At 40.7% G+C, this 16,686-nt stretch overlaps 1 protein-coding gene across 7 annotated transcripts in view; it reads right to left on the reverse strand.

The window, feature by feature from the left end:
• Positions 1–16,686, reverse strand: part of TNRC18 (trinucleotide repeat containing 18) — a 206,777-nt gene that overhangs the window by 61,642 nt on the left and 128,449 nt on the right. For 4 of the 7 annotated variants that reach the window (XM_069209985.1, XM_069209990.1, XM_069209988.1 and 1 more), the window contains 5 exons: positions 12,060–12,329; positions 6,048–6,266; positions 4,249–4,676; positions 3,219–3,344; positions 1,587–1,757 (listed from right to left, as the gene is read on the reverse strand). In XM_069209985.1, coding sequence (XP_069066086.1) covers positions 1,587–1,757; positions 3,219–3,344; positions 4,249–4,676; positions 6,048–6,266; positions 12,060–12,329 — 1,214 coding nt within the window. The remainder of the gene's footprint in view (positions 1–1,586; positions 1,758–3,218; positions 3,345–4,248; positions 4,677–6,047; positions 6,267–12,059; positions 12,330–16,686) is intronic. The other 3 variants (XM_069209991.1, XM_069209992.1, XM_069209987.1) reach the window with 2 other exon arrangements.

Consider the following 16,686-nt stretch of genomic DNA (forward strand, 5'->3'; position numbering starts at 1 on the left):
TTTGTTTAATACAGAGATGGTTCAGGAAAGAGGACATTCCAAAACGTATGATTATCAGACGCTTAGTTCCATACCAAAAAAAAAAAGTCACAAGTCATCTACTTATCAATTACATTAGCCAGTTTCTCTTCTAGTGACGAGGTGTCGCGTCTATTTACTAAAATCTAGCTAGGAATGTCTAGTCCCGCCTAAGGTTTGTTACCTTAAAATGAACTGTAACAAAGGACTGTTTTTAAGAATGACTAATCATACCAGACATACTGTAGCTATGTCAGCACACATTTTAATCCTATTACTTGTTCCTATAATTGAAGAATGCAATTTACCTCTTTTTTTTCCCCAATGTAAGGGTGCAGGAATGCCATTTAAAGCTCCCTCAAGTGCAAGATTACTTTTCATTTGCACATTTGGCCACAAAACTATATTTTCTTGGCTAACAAACATGGTCAGCAGCACTTTCTGGGCAGGCACTGGCGGTTACTCAGTCTCTTAAAAACACACATTAGGATTCGGGTTGGAAACAGTTTGGTTTGAGAAGGTTGTTCTTTACGTCCAGATGGCGCCAAAATGAGCCTCAAGACTCGTTCCTTCAATGTGGCACTCGAGTCTACGGAATTTATTTTCAATCAAGGAGGCCTAGTTTTCTTTCTATTGTATGCCCCAATGGTATCCTATGTGAGCTGTGGGGGTTAGTTTTTTTTTATATTATTGTAATGAACGAGGACAGCCCTGTAAATTCAGCACCTGCTTAGAACCTATCCACACTTGATCGTCTGAAATTATTTGCAGTCTTAGATTCGGCTTATTCAACATGCCCGTTTTACAGCCATTCAAGTCCTTCCTTGTCAGTGTTGTGGGGTTTTGGAAATCACTGGTGGTCGGTAAACAGCCCTGAGCCGATGGACGGAAATGGCCTGCTGGTTTCTTGTCATCTTTTAGGATGTTTGGATTAAAATGTGCTCATGGCCATCACATGCTGCCATGGCCCTGTGAAAGGAAGTAAACTCAACTCCTGCAGGACTATCGGCAGAAACTCACAACTGTTTTCATATAGACTGTTCAACAGATCTCCAAAGATTAACTGTCCTCGCTTTGGTAGTCAAATCGTCTGCCTACTCCGCTAGGTTACACCCTGGCGAGCCTTTCTTTGCCAAAACAGATAGTGGAAAAAAATGTCCTCAAGACTGATCCATGATGTGGATTTATTTTGTGCTGTAGTGAACATTCAATGCATGGTGAGAGCCTGGATTTAAACTTTTGTTACAAAATGAGATGTTATTCTGAGCTGGATCACTATATGGTTAAAGGCTTCCCTGAACACTAGAGGGGACTAAAAATGATATTTACGGTGCTCAAAGAGACGTTACTCGATATGTATTTAAAAGAGTAGTATTAAAAAAAAAAAGGGGGGGGGTGTAAAGACTTTGTAAACGTCTTTGGCGCCTGACTTTTTTTCACAACCTAAATATCCTCGCTCACATAATCCATTAGTATTCATCACCAGTTGCAGATTTAGATCAAGGAGAGCCTTATAAGCAAAATGTCTATATAATTTTATTTTATTTTTTAAATATACTTGGTCTCACCTCCTTTTTCACTTCCTTTGGCTTTCCCTTCACTTTTTTATTCTTGTTGCAAGTGAGTGGGCTCAGTGGGTTTAGTCGAACCTCGGAAGAAGCAAGTAAAATGCAAGGTGGTGACAAGGCAGAAGGCGAAAGTGATGATTTCGATACCTCATCTTTTTCTTTTTTTTTCTGCTGAAATAAAGATGATAAAATCCTGATGGGCGACAAGCTTAAGGAACTGAAGAACGTGTAATAACAACAGACCAAATCCAGAGAATCAACCCATGAACGCATGCTAAAAAAGAAGTGAGCTGCTGTTTATCATGCAACTATCACACCAAAACGTATACTATCACCTCATTCCCCTACATATCCTTCTCTAACAAAAGTCATTAGAGCAAAGGAAACCTTCCGATAGTAAAAACATCACTCTCCCAGGATCCTTGGAAATCGGACTGTCTGAAAACTCACTGCCAGTAGTACAAGATGCTATTAGAAAGAATATTCAAGTAAACCTCATCCTACTGAAGTTAAACTGGCTTTAAAATAGAGGTCTAAAGTTCCCAAGTATCACAAATCTAAAGTTCTTTAGCAAAGGTGTTGGGGGGGAAAAAAAAGCTTCTTTAGCAAAGTTTTGTGGTACTGCGGTCTTCAAATGACCATTGGTGGACGAGCACACATGGCAGCAATCTCCTCTTCGGATCCCTCACACGTCCTCTATCAGCCACTTTCTTTGCCGTCGCCTTCAACAATGTCCTGTCTTCTTCCAGAACCCAGCAAGAGACTCCCATGCCACTATGCTCGCAGTGAAGCATGAGTTGTGGGCAGTCTATTGCAAGCTCTAGGATTTCACAGCTGGAAATCAACCACTAACAAACTTCTACTTATCACGATGCTGAAAACTCATTCCGGCCAAAGTTGCTGTCCAATTAAAAAATTCGCAAAACCCTAAAAATGCCAACTAGCAATCATCGCTCGGCACTATTTGCATACCTTCTTATCCAGGGAAAATCATTTTTTGTGCTTCTCGACTCCTTCAAGTGCACACTTCTGTTGGTTCTGCCATCAAATCATGCTGATCCTTAATCCACAGCACTGGTACGAAACACGTTCCTATACCAAATCTTTCCACCCAAATCGCCAGCCATATGCATATTAACACCATTCAATTACTACACCTTTATTCAGTTTTATAAAACCTAATAAATTTAGTTACAGGTGTCTACTATTATGCAGAAATGCTACGCCCTCTTTTAAGTGATACTTATGTGCTGCTGTTATCAATTCCATATTTTCATCATTCACAAGTCATGTTTATTAGTAAGGTGTATATTTGTTGCATCGTAATAACTCTTGAACAGGAAGCATACAGCTTTGCTATGGATCCTTGGTTTCTCAAGAGCTCCAGTCTGGTACCACTGTCAGGCACAGAATCCCAAAATTATACCAGTTCGTCCTAAACAAATTGTATGCCAAAAAAACACCCGATAAGCCAGTTCAAACCACAGATAAGCCACATGTTCGTAAACACAAAGATAGAAGGATTTAGAACGAGAATTTCAAAAGGAGTCTCTCAAAAGCTAAAACTGAGGAGACCGATAAATAGACCAGAAGACACTCTGCTGCACCCACTTCCCAGCTTTTGTTCCCTACCTCTGGTGCAGCACAGTGGGATGGGGTATATTTTCGGTTGTGTTCCACTCCAGAGCTGGCAGCACACTTAATGGCTGTAAAAAGGTTGACTTCTTTCATTCTTGCATCCCATTCTGGTGAAGGTAGCTGTAGCAACGACAACAATAAATGAAAAAGAAGGCACAAAGAAAACAAGTGACAGAAAACAAATGCTCTTTTTGGAGTGGATTTTAAAATTCTGTGGCCAATTCAAAGAGGCATTTGGACATTTAAAAAAGATATGGTACAAAGGAGAACGACAAATACATTTTGTGTATTCTGGTCCAGATTCCGCTGGATCATGCCTAGCTGTACATGTCATAGTTGTAAAATAATACACTAGGATATGTGCCTTAAAGGCTTGCACAATAGAATCTGTTCCTAGGTTTAGGATAATACTGCAATTCTTATTAACTGCATTTTCTTTCCTGCGTTGCATAGGACACCTATATCTACACAGCAGAAAGATTGCCCTTACTTTTTGCAGGACTTACGCATGATCCTTCTAGGTGTAAATTAGCCGATCAGGCATCAGAAGTAAGAGACATTCTTTGGAAATACTCCCAAAGTCCTACTTGCTTAGTATGAGCCACATGTGCTTTACATTCCCCAGGGGGCTGGTCAGAAACAACCCCCACTTACATCAGCTCTCACAATGTTTGTCAAAAAATACATTCACATACTGTACGCTCATAAGGTCTACACTGCAAAGACATAACACAAGTTACATACTGTAATTAAACCTCACCTACACAAGTTTCATGACTTAAACCATGCATGCGTTTTTATTCCTGGAAAAATCTGGTTATAAAGTCCTATTCACATGCTTTTACTCGCTGGTCCACTTGTAATTCCCATAAAACATAACCCATTTCAATATTTCTCAGTTAAAGAAGGTATCTATCTTCACATCTATCCACTATCAGTTTCAATTTTCTTAACGGCCAATGCCCTTGACTAAAAATGAATCGTCAACAGCCAGAGCTCTCCTTTAGTAAGAAAGATAATATACCTGGCAGTCTTTCAGGTCCTTCCCTTTACTGCCTTCGTTCTTGGGGCTCATTGTGCTTACTTTGCTATTGAAGGCAGACTTCGGAATATGCGCTGAACAAGGAGGCATAGTGGGTGACAATGCAGAAGTAGTACAGGCATCGTGAAGAAAGATACGCTCGCTACGGCGGCGTGTCCACAAGTCATCGTCACTTGCGTCCAGTCCAAAATCAAAGCTCATGCTCTTAGGGCATCTTAGTTTCTTCAGTTTTCCGGCACACTCGTTAACCTTTGTTTTATCAATGTTCCCTGAACAGGAGCTCTCACTTTGCATCACTGCCAATCTACTCCCAGAGTCTAGCGACAGTATCCGTGAGCGCAATAGTCCTAGAGGTGTTTTCTTCCTGATCTTTACTTCACTCTCGGAATCGGTATATTCAAATTCAGTCCCTGGAAATGAAGGAAAACGATTCAGAGAACAAAAAGGACTGAGGTTTCTTATAGTCGGTCTCACATCAAAAACATTTAATCATATTGTTTTTCAACATCTGCAACACAGCTGATACTCTAAAAGAGAGTATTTCAATCCTGCAAGGTAGTGGGGAGAGTTCTGAATAGCCACTAATCAAGTAGATTGCACCAAAACTCCAATAGTACAGCTATAATAAATGTATGAAATCATGTGTAAACACTGATTTTTAAAGACTTTTTTCAAATAATAAATAATTCACGGTCACCTAATGAAAAACAAGCATGGCGCTGAAATCATTTCTGAAGAGCCTTTTCGCACTTTAAAACAGTCTTAAAGAATGAAAAATGTTCTGTGCGCTTACAGCTCCGGGGCTATCATAGAATAAAAGTATTAATGTTTCAAGCAGCTCTCGGTCAAATAATATACTTTCATGCAGATTGAAAGAACTTGAAGACATCACGAAAGCTTCCGGACACAGGCTACCAATAGCAAAAAAAAAAAAAAAAAAAAAAAAAGCATAATTTGCAAATAAAAAACAATGAGAATTACCCTATTGATGCTTAATAAAAGAGACACGCCCTTACTTGCGATAACTTTAAAGCCTTCCTTCTATGTAGTCTCCATGTATATCTACTCGTTTCTGAGTTAAAATGTATCCCAGACACACTCACATGGCAGACCGGCCAGAGCACTTGTGTACTTATGAGCGGATAACTACTTCTACTTCACTTTAATCAATACAAGGATATCAGCCTGCTCACTTACACAACTATATTAAATTTGGGTAGGTAACTGATCCCTTCCAATAAAACATTGTGGAAATTCCCAGCTAAAACTCCCTAAGTTAATGCTCCACATCCACCCAGCTGAATTCATTAGAAGCTACCAATGGAGTTACTATTAAATCCAAATGAGAGGCAGAGGTGTTACTAGATTGAGGGCGTCAGGTTGCATCAGCAGCACTTAAGGCTTATTTTCATGGACCATGCGGTGTAATTTTTCAGCCTCCCTTTAGCAATCAAATATATATATATAATACCCACACTGGGATACTGCGAAAACGTATATTGACTCAGACCAGACAGAGCTTAGCCCGCTTCGGCCTCTACTGATGTAAAGTACCTTTAAGACTGACAGCCAACATTTCATCCATGTGCAGTTGGGCTGTGTCACGAATATAAATACCAGCCTTTGGTGCTCTGATTTGTCTTGAATGGCCCTTGGCTAGGACAGTGTCCTGTTCAGGTGAGGTTTTTGCATTGTCAACTTCAGTGAAGAACGTATCTTACAAAGCCCATTGAACTCTCAGCTTGTTCTGAAAAAAGTGTTTCACAACAGGTGCGACTTACCCATCAGGCTTTGCCTTTCCTCTTTCTTTTTTGCCTTCTGTTTGGCCTCAAGCTGAACGACAGAAAGAGGCGAGGAAATGACGGGACTTGGCATAGCACTGGCAGCAAACCTAGCCAGGAGACCCAGACCACTCTCATCCAGGGTCGGCGAGGAAAGCCTTGCACTATCGAGGCCATAATCCTCAGCTTCTTCCTCGTCATCTTCATCCGAGCTAGAATCTAGCATGCGGAAGGAAAGAAGTACATTAAAATGTTTTTTAAGCCAAGTGTCAGCCACAGAAAACATCTAATCAATATAGGAAACCTTTTAAGTTGAGCCATACAGTCCTCCGGGTTTATTTCACGTTAGTCATCGGTCATCACCCCAACCTATGCAGTCAGACTACACGGCCCTGGGCTACCCATTAAACAACTCTGCGTGTACAACTAGAGAACGCCATCTAGTTCCTCTCCATCACCATAAGCATCGTTGAGCTGTTTTTTAATAAGCTACTGTCAAGTAAGCAACCCAGAATTTGCTTATTGCTTTTGTCTTCATACAACATCTCTGTACATCAGTGTCTGAGATGAACTGTACGGTTATTGTCTTTTCTGGAAAACCAATATTTTATGGTTTCTGCAATAGATTCTTCATTCTTTAAGAAGTGACAGATAGTGAGGACTACTAAACAACATGCATAGTTCTTCTTGGAGTATCAAAGCAAGAAGGCTTTTCCTTAACTCCCGAGTTTCAGTATAGACAAATACATTTTTGGTGCAAGCAGGCTTAAGCCCTGACGTTTCTCTGAGCTATTTAAAAGGGGACTTGGGAAGTTAGGTCCCCGCTGCCCCTTTTTTTTTTTTTAATACGAATCTATATGGCTTTTTCCAAGTACTTTTTTAATTTCATACAGATTTTTTATTTCTTTGTGTGTAGCAAACCGTCTCAAGAATCACATGAATCCATTAAAATACAGAGACCTTCTTCTGCTAACTTCATCTGGATGAGATGCAGGCGCTACTTCTCATTCCACTTAAGCCCAAAAGGCACATTCAGATCGCACTTAATAAATCAGATTAATTGTGCAACTCTTATTTTACAGTAAATACTTAAGGGACTCATCATATTCATTTTCGCTTTGTGTTTGCACAGAGGTAGGGACACGTTTTCCTTAAGCTTTTGTGAAAGCCACATTCCAGAACAAACTTAGAATCTAATTTACAACTTCACTTCCTCTGGAAGCAAACAATGCTGGTCAGCATAACAAAACGTTGAAGCCCTAGGAGGTTGAGCTGGAACTGTCATAAAAAAACTAAATAAAGTCTCTGGTCTTTATCAAGTCAATCTAACTAGTAAAAAGAAAGCTATTCAATTTCTGAATTATGTATTTTGTGAAAGAGAAGTAGACTTTCAATATAACATGCCCACAGGGCTATTTCTGCTGAAGATATCCCATGGTTTACATTTCCTGACCAAATTGTTTCAGATATCAACAATCTAAATATGATCACTTGTTGCCCACGGTTACTTGCATTTGTTATCTAGTCATTCAATATATTTTAATATGCAAACCAGAATCATGAGATTAAAATACAAAAAACAGTAATTTGGCAACTGGAATTGGGCATCTATTCTGCTCTAGACAGCAGAGGCAGATATCCCCAAATCCCTAAACTCTACTATAACCTATTGAGCGCCTATTCTTAGGTAGAATAGAGCGGACTTATTGACAGAAAAGTTTGATTTCTTTACACAGATGAAACTGAAGTGTCCATTCCACCTAGAGTGTTATCTTGAGATTATTACTATTCTGGAAAACATCCAGGGGAGTGCATCAACAAACAGCAAAGTCAACTACTGTACCTTCTTGTCAAGTCTTTGGAATGTACAAGCTTAATTTAATACCAAATATTTTGAATTAGAAGGTGATCCTCCCACCTCCCTCCACAGCCAAAAATATTTAAGAGGCTCAGGTTGAACCAGTATTTAACCCACACTTCTGGCAAGCACAATTTTAGGATACCTCTTTTTTGTTTCAAGAGTCACAGCCTAAACAAAAGTTCTAACACTATTAAGTGGAGACCAGTTATCCATTGGCCTATGCCCATGCAATTTTAAAATGCGAGTTCATCTTCAACAGGTGTGATATTAAGACATTTAAAAAGAACAAAAACATTTGCTATGCTCAGATTGTGCCTGATGGCAAATAACCACTAGAAGTTACAACAAGCTAGGCAAACCAGCCATGTTGTTTGCAAGCACAAATTTCAGATTTTTCTTAATTTGCATAAATAAAATCAAAATGTTACAAAAATATGGGAACATCCCTTTTCAGACAAAGGGTGTATAGGATTAGACAGGGTAAAACATTTGCAAAGGTAAAGCAAAAATAGTGAAGGTTTATCCTAGTTTACAAATGTCAAGCCAATTGTAAAAAGCAAAAATACCTCCCAATTTTTCAAAATGCTTTCCCTAAAATGTGTTAGGCAAGCAGTGAAAACAGATAGTTGTTAAACAATGAAGAGAAACTTGTAAATATTATTTGGTGTTCGAAGGTGGATGTGCAACAGTAACAGGATGATGTTGAAGCAGCACAAAAAGGGGAAGAAAGAACAAACACAAAACACATTTGAGATCCATGTTGGATCATAAAGACGTGTTCGCACAACACCAAGCAAGCCTACGGCATACAAAGCAGGCTAAGTGCAGGCAGACTATAGACAGCTGTTGGGTCCAATTAGTTTTCACTTAGGTTAGTATCTCAAATGCTGGCTTGGAGCCCCCTCCCTTGATGTTTCTTGGTCTTAATCTAGCCTTTATTTTTTATTTTAGAATTTTGTGCCTTATGCTGCTGACTCCAGAAATGTTTTTTAAATAAAGACTAAATGGCAAACACTAATATTCAGAAGCAATTTCTGATACCATTAAAAACAAATGGCTGTATATGTGGGGAAGGTAGAGCTATTCACCATCTATTTCAAAGTAGTGGGGCAAGTCCATTTTTGCATTCCGATTTTGGCACTCTGCTGCGGACTGCAAAAGCAGATTGGCTCAACGTCAGATTTTAATCTATTCAAAATGGCGACCTCATTTGCTCTTTAATCACAGACTGAATGAGGGTCACCTCTGTTACAAGTGTGAACATTGTCCACTTTTCTTTCTTGGATAATTCCAACGATGGAGTCATCCAAATGTTTCACAACTAGTTATGGCTTTTCTAATTGTCGTTCAGAGTTTGGATTGGCAAAATAAAAGTTTTCAAACTATCATTGACCGATCTTTAAAAAGTAAATATTTTTACTGGTCAACATTGCCCACTTACCAATTCCAAACAAGCCCATCAAGAACTACTGTGCTGCCACATCATCCCTGCCTCTTTACTGGTGACAGAACTCAGGGAGTGATGCAACTTCTTGAAGTGTGTCCATCCAAGGTGCCATTTTGCTTGAGGTACAGCAACTTTACCTCCACAGGTAGTTAACAATGCTGGTTCCAATTCTCATTTTCGCCAAGCTACTTTTCTGGAGTCTTCAGCAGTAGAACAAACTCATTACATTTTAAAATGCATGATTCATTCCAACCAAAGTGAAATGGACATTTGTGATATGAAATAAAAAAAAAAAAAATACCCAAATGATATTAAATTTATGGAATGTTTTATAAAATGGAGATACCACTTAAAAAACAAAAACGTGAGCTTTACAGATGAAAATGTAAAGGTACTTTGCCTACCTACATAATGGTGCAACATTCGGTTGTGATGGGAACTGACCCCACACTGCGCGGTGTCTGCCCTACTCCCAGCCAATAACTTTGCTTCTTTAGTACAGAAGAGCAAATGCAAGAGACCGATACAAACATTCAAAGCTTCATGGATAAGGGTCAAGAATGAAGGGGTGCTCAAGCAGCTGCGAGGAGAAAGCAAGCATCTAGAAAAGGTAGGTTAATTTAAGGTTTTTGTTTTTTTAGTACCAGGGAAAGCTATTAGAAACCCTATTACCCAAATATCCTTTAATGAGACTTGAACATGTGTTAATTTGTAAGAAAAAGTTTTCACTATTTATCTTTGTATATAAAAATGTAAATTTCCCATAGATAATAGGGAGGAAAATTGAAATTGGTAACTACCCAAAACACTGTGTGCTCTCCTATTTTTGGGATTGACAAATTGCAACTGAAGGATTCGCGCACTCAACCAGATGATTCTTTAAATACTACATGGAAAAGCACCTAAAAACCTTTGGTGGCCAGATATTACCATTAAATGAAAGTATGCAGACACGACCTGCTTTGAAAATTCATTTTTTGTTTTAATTTGGCAATTTCAATTGTAATATTTTAATATTAATACATATATATATATATATTTATGTGTGTGTGGCTTGCATTAGAGATACCAGATGACTCAAGGCAAGCAGCCCCCCCCACCCCCCAACCAAATGTGCTGTTCTTGGCTCACTTAACCCACTCATAGCACTCTGGATGTTATGACACCAATTTGACCAAAGTACTAGATGGCAATGGTCTGAAGGAAATCCACGAAATTAAACATTGCATGTTCACCAGCATAGAGTGATCTGGTAGATCTACCCATTATATTCTTCCCAGAATCGTGGAAGCACTAGCAACCTGAAAAGTGATCAGAAATTAGGTGTATCTGTCACTGAAGTAACTATGCATCACATTACTTGTGGAGCGGCCTTGATGATTACAAACACTCGGTCCTCATAAGGTGACTGAGGGTGCGAAGTGTCTGCTTTATCACAAGGATAACTCAAGAGTGTTTTTGACAATATAAGAATCACAGAGTCATTCACAGGGAAAAGAACTCTGTATTATTCATATCCAGTTTACTGTATGCAAAGTAAGACTTCAACCATAGAATGAGTCAAACACTGCATGAAGCTTCATGAAACTTAGTTTACTTTAGAAGCGTTTCATTAATTGACTTTTGTAAACGTTGTGTCCTAGCTGGGCTGCTATAATGCCACTTTATAGAAAAGGCGAAATAGGTGATAAAGCGTTTGAAAATTGAACTCAAATATATACATTTGCAATTCTGACATTGTGCATTTTCCACCCTGTATAGAGACCTGAATTAAAAATATTTTCTTTACGAGTAAACCAAGTCCTAATCAAATCGTTTTACCAAACGGCTGTCAAAAAAAATCTAAAAGTGATTTTGTTGAACCTGTGAAAAATAGAAACCTACTCCAAAATTTGACCACCAACTTTTTTTTTTTAATTTTAGTTAATCCAAATGTTACTAAATGTTCTCCAGAGGGGTTTATATACACCACAGACTTCACGAATGCAGCTTTTTGAAAGATGTAAATAGGTCATAGAACAGACACTTCTTTGTTGTAACAAATTAACAAGTTCCAACCACAATGAGGGATATTTGAATAATAGAGACAGACAGCAGGACTGCATTGAAAATAAAACATTTATCTTTGGCATGGTAGGTAATGTGAAGGGGGAAAGCAGGATGAAGTGAAGCAAAACCTAATCACCTAATAAGAGACACAGCAAGAGAGACAAAGCACACTTGTTTAGTTAAAAATGAACTTGATATGTTTAATAAAGCTTCGTATACCAAATTGCAATACAAACATCGAATCACACACCCGCACAACAGTTTTCATGTTAAAAAAAAAAGAAAGAAAAAACGCTCTCCTTAAAGCCGCCACAAGGCCCATGCCATTAAAAAAAAAAAAAAAGGAAAACTGTGCTGTAAGGAAAAAGGTAAGGAGTAGACTGGGAAAAGGGGCAAATGGAGACTTAAAAACCAGTCAGTATAGGGGCTCTAATAGAGCCAATAATATTATCACAATGATACAAGTACAAAAAAATAATAAAAGTGTTAATTATAATGATGAGCAGACTACGCTGCCAGAACAAATATGGCCACCCATACTTTGGCCATCAAAAATGGCTGACCCCATTGCCATCTCCTTCTCTATCAACATGGATAGTTTTTTTTTTTTTAGTTGTTTTTTTTTTTCTTTCTTTAATCTAGTAACCTTGCTCACATGAGTCCACCGAAGAGTCACTGAAGGAAGATCCGGCCTCTGCCTCCTGCAGCAGTAAACAAAACTGCTGCTTCCTGCTCGCGGCCTGTTTTGATTTTAGAGTCCCAGTGGCAGACGTGCCCCTCTTGGCGGGCTTCAAGCCTCCGGCTGCCTTTCTGTTCTTTTTGGCCGCTGTACGGTAGAGACTGGAGTGTCTCATTTTGGGGCTGGATGGAGACTGTGAAGGCCATTCATCCTTTAGAGGGTCGTCATCTTCCTCAGAGTCCGTATCTGCAGTCAAAATAGTCTTATTAGATGCAAATTATTTATTTCATAGATAAAGACATTTTTGGTGCTTGCAAACGAAGGAGCCAAACATAGACGGAATGGTTCTGTGAAAGGTCAAGCATATAAATGAGCGCACAATTGAATCTGCATGTAATTATGCGTAACACTACCGAAGAACTGTAATGTATCATGCAGTGCGAACCAATATCCAACAATAACGGGGAAAAAGTTCGCAGATTTCAAGTATTCATTTCAGGAAATACTTTAACATAACGTCTCTTCCTTGACAATACCGTCGAACATTTTTCATTTTTCAACGTTATTGTAAAATGTTGCTCAAAAGGAAAATAAAATCTTTAAAGACTCGGAGTTGCCACCAATAACTAATGATTTTGAGTCAAACCCAAACTCCTCCGTAAATGAGCACAACAACCTAATGTTATATTGCGTCAAAGTTCAGTCACTTTACAGTTCTGGCCACAAGCTTCTAACTTCATTCACTTAAATAGAGACAGACTGTAGATGAGGAACACAAGGACCTTCTAGTCTACCCTTCGCTCTCTTGTAAAAGTCCTTACCTTTTATTCTCCTGTTAATACATGCACAAAACAATCTCTCCATGATATCTATCAAAACGTTTAGAATTCGGTTTGGAAATTCTCAGCTAACCCCTGTAATGAGGCAGTATCCTTTATTTGTAACCTTTTCTGACAAGGTTGTGTTTTGGGTTTTTTGTGTGTGATTTTTTTTTCTTTTTTGCCCTTGTGTCCCAATTCCAGATGGGTCGCCATGTGTCACTTGCAATTCTAAATCCACATGGGCCAGTGCTGTAGGCTCACTTCTACTTTAGCTATACCCCACTCATTTATTTAAATGTTTCTAGATACCTCCTCTCTGCATTTTGTCGCCCAAACAAGAATGGCTTAGAAGGTGGCTTGTATGAACAAGTTACTTTCTTTCAGTAACGCATTTTCTGACAGGGACTATCTAACAGTAGATTCCTCACCTCCCCAGGGGTCAGACAGGATCTGGAAAATCTGGAGCGGTTCCTGCGAGCTCCACATCAGAAGTGTAGGCACTACTCAGACTCTGACATCAGTTTCGTTTGTAACCATTTTCTCACAAAAAACCATGGAGCCACTTCAGAATGATTAATTAAACCACTGTGCAAGATCTAAGGGGAGAAGGTCCATTTACCAGAACGGGGAGGATGGAAGGGTCAATGAATAATCTTCTGCTTGGAGGAGTCTCTACAAGAAAAAGTATGACCAAAAGTTAAGTAACTTGTTCTGATAGTCTCAAACCCAGATTCCTCATCTTAGAATAGATACTCATGCAATACCTATCTGGAGGTGGGTCTACGAACGGCTTAAACCAGCAAGTATTGGGGGACCGAATGGACAAAATGCCCATCCAGAGAGATTGGACTGCCCATGGAGTAGAGCTCCATGGAATGTGTGGCGGGATCCTAACATAGCAGCTTGGCGGACGTCCAGGGCAGGTACCCGCTTGTTAATGCAGCAGTGGCAGCCTTTACCCTGGTGGAATGGACCCGTACACCCTTAGGTGGCTGTGTCTTACCTAGTGCACAGCAGATTTTAAATACAGAGTACAATCAATTGAGAAATGATTCTCCTCTGCACTGCCTTTTTATAATCCTGTGAATCTGACAAATAGTTGGTCTAACCAGTACAATCAATATAGGACAGTGTTTTTTTTTTTTTTTTTTGCATCCACAAGGTGGAGCCACTCCTCTTCCTTAGAAGCAGGAGGTGGAGCGAAAAAGGTCAGCAGCACGTTTTGGCCGATGTAGGAGAGGCCAAACTCTTAGTAGAAAGGAGGCAAAAGTCCGAAGAACCAGTTCGTCTGGGCAGAAGCTGATGTATGGAGGGTTAATGGAAAGAACTTGATATTCACTGGCTGTTCTGGCCAATGCAATGACCACTAGGATGACTTACCAGTCAGGGGTTGTAGAGGACAGTTATAAAGGGGCTCAAATGGGGAGCCCATGAGAAATGCTAAGACGAAATTAAGCCTCAAGATAACCTTTAATGGTGGCCAAGGCAAGGTCTTGGTAGGCTAATGACATCATAAACATCACCTTTGACAAGTGGGCAGAAAGTGGGTCAACATAGGAGTAGGCGCACCAAGCCACAAACGTGTTCCAATGGCAGGTGGATGCAGTCTCTGTTGAAGACACCTGGCTATCAAGATGACATCACAAACCTCCAGAAGATATTAACTTTCACTGTTCAATCTCCAAGCATGAAACTGTAGTGTGCACTGATTCTGGTGCAGGAACCTGTCCTACTGCTGCTACAGGAGATTCTCCCAAAGGGGCAGCTGGAGCGGAGGGCAGATGACTTAGGCCCAGACACTCCAGACCTTTTTTTCAAACTTGGAGCAGGAGCAATATCTGCAGAAAAGCATGCAGGAGTACAGGTTCTAGTCTATCTAGATGGTGCCTCAGAGCGAAAGCCACTTGGGAATCTTCAGCGCGCAGAAGTGCTGACATTTCACATTCTTGGCGGTGGCAAATAGTTTGAGCCAAAGTTCTCTCCATTCTTGTATGAATCCTGTACCATTGCTGGAAAAAGACACCATTCATGATCCGCAAGGCATCAACGTCTGAATTTGTGTGCTCTGGCATTCAGAGATCCTGCAAGGTACTGCTATACAGGGAAATGTCCTCCCGCTCCACCAAAATCCTGGAGGTGTAGGACCTCCTGGTACAAGGTCCACGACCCCACTCCATCCTATTTGTTACGAAGTGGTGTTGTCTGAACACCTGAACAAGCCTTCATTTGATAGCTGGAAATAAGGTTTTCAATGCCAACTCATTCGCCCCTCAGCTCCAGGATGTTGATGTGGAGCTGGAATTTTGCCGGAGACCAGAGTTCTATCATCTCCACATCTCCCAGATGGCTGCCCAAATCAGAGGTGGTTTTTCCTCAGCACTGTGTTCCAGGTGAGGAAGGGAGAGAGCTGTGGCATTGTTCGTCAATCATCAATGCAGGTCTTTTGCAGTCTCCCCTGAAATCTGAAACAGGTTGCAAAGATTGCTCAGATGTTGCGCCCACTGGACTTCAAATCCTACTGCAGAGCCCGTGTATGCCAGATAGAGTGCTTTCCCTGCAGGATTAAGGACGCCATGAGTCCCAGCAGCCGCAGAGTCAGTCTCACAGAAATCCAGGACTGTGGTTCAAACACTGGGATCATAGCCTTAATATACTGGACTTCCAATTCCAGAGGGTAGGCACGGAACTGTACCCTGTCCAGATTAGCTGCGATGAAAGGGAGCATCTGACAAGGAGTAAGGTGTGACATTTGCTCGTTGATAGTGAACACCAACATGTGCAGAAGAGATGTTGAAGTCTGGAGGTGGTAATGACTGCTTGGGGCGACCCTGCCTTCAACAACCAGTCATTGAGGTAGGGGAAGACTGGGACACTTGAGGAGTGCTAGGAGGTTAAACTGGATTACTGTGACCTGGAGATGCTCTTGGCCTGCTGTGACCCGCAGGTAAAGCCTTTGGGTCTGCAGGATGGGAATGTGGAAATATACATCCTGGAAGTCCAGCGCTACCATCCAGTCTCCGCTGTTCAGGGCAGATAGAACCTGAGCCAGAATAGGCAATCTTTATATTCTTTCCACAGAAAGGCAGTGAGAGGGTAAAGATTCAGGGTAGGACGAAATAATCCATCTTTTTTTTTTTTTTTTTTTTATCACCAGAAATTAGTGGGAATAGCAACCATGTCCCACTTCTGATGCTGGCACCCTCTCAGTGGCTCCTTTGCCCAACAGAACCTGCACTTGCTGATGGAGAAAAATAGGATGGTCCTCTGTCAGCCATTCTGGGGATGATGGCAACAGTGGTGGAATCCTCGGGGAGGGCAGTGCATAACCCTTCTGAACACTAACACAGACATGTCAAAAGATTTGCACAAACAAGGTTTATCTGTGACCGCTAACAGGGACTGAACAGTACGCAGCGTGTGGGTCCTGCGTCCTCTATATGATCTGGGTTCCCAGCAACAAAAGGACTGGGAAGCCTGTTTGCCAGGGGGATGAGATTTGTACTGTGAACGCCCATGCGAGCCTGGACTTTGGCCACGTAAGAGGCAAAAGGACTGTTGCTGGTGACCGGTGCTCAGGGAGAGGCTTGGGGATCTGGTGATGACTCGGCTCTCTTTGAAGCACTTTAGCGCACTGTCAACCTTGTCACCAAAGAAGTGGAAGCCATCAAAGGGCATGTCTATGAAGGACGATTGGACATCCCTCGAAAACCTAGTGGACCGCAACCAAGTGTGGCAGCGGAGCACCACTTTAGAAGGCATCCCTCTGCCTAAGGAATGAGTGT

This window comes from Pleurodeles waltl, chromosome 10 (assembly GCF_031143425.1).
Source record: "Pleurodeles waltl isolate 20211129_DDA chromosome 10, aPleWal1.hap1.20221129, whole genome shotgun sequence".
Lineage (NCBI taxonomy): Eukaryota > Metazoa > Chordata > Amphibia > Caudata > Salamandridae > Pleurodeles > Pleurodeles waltl.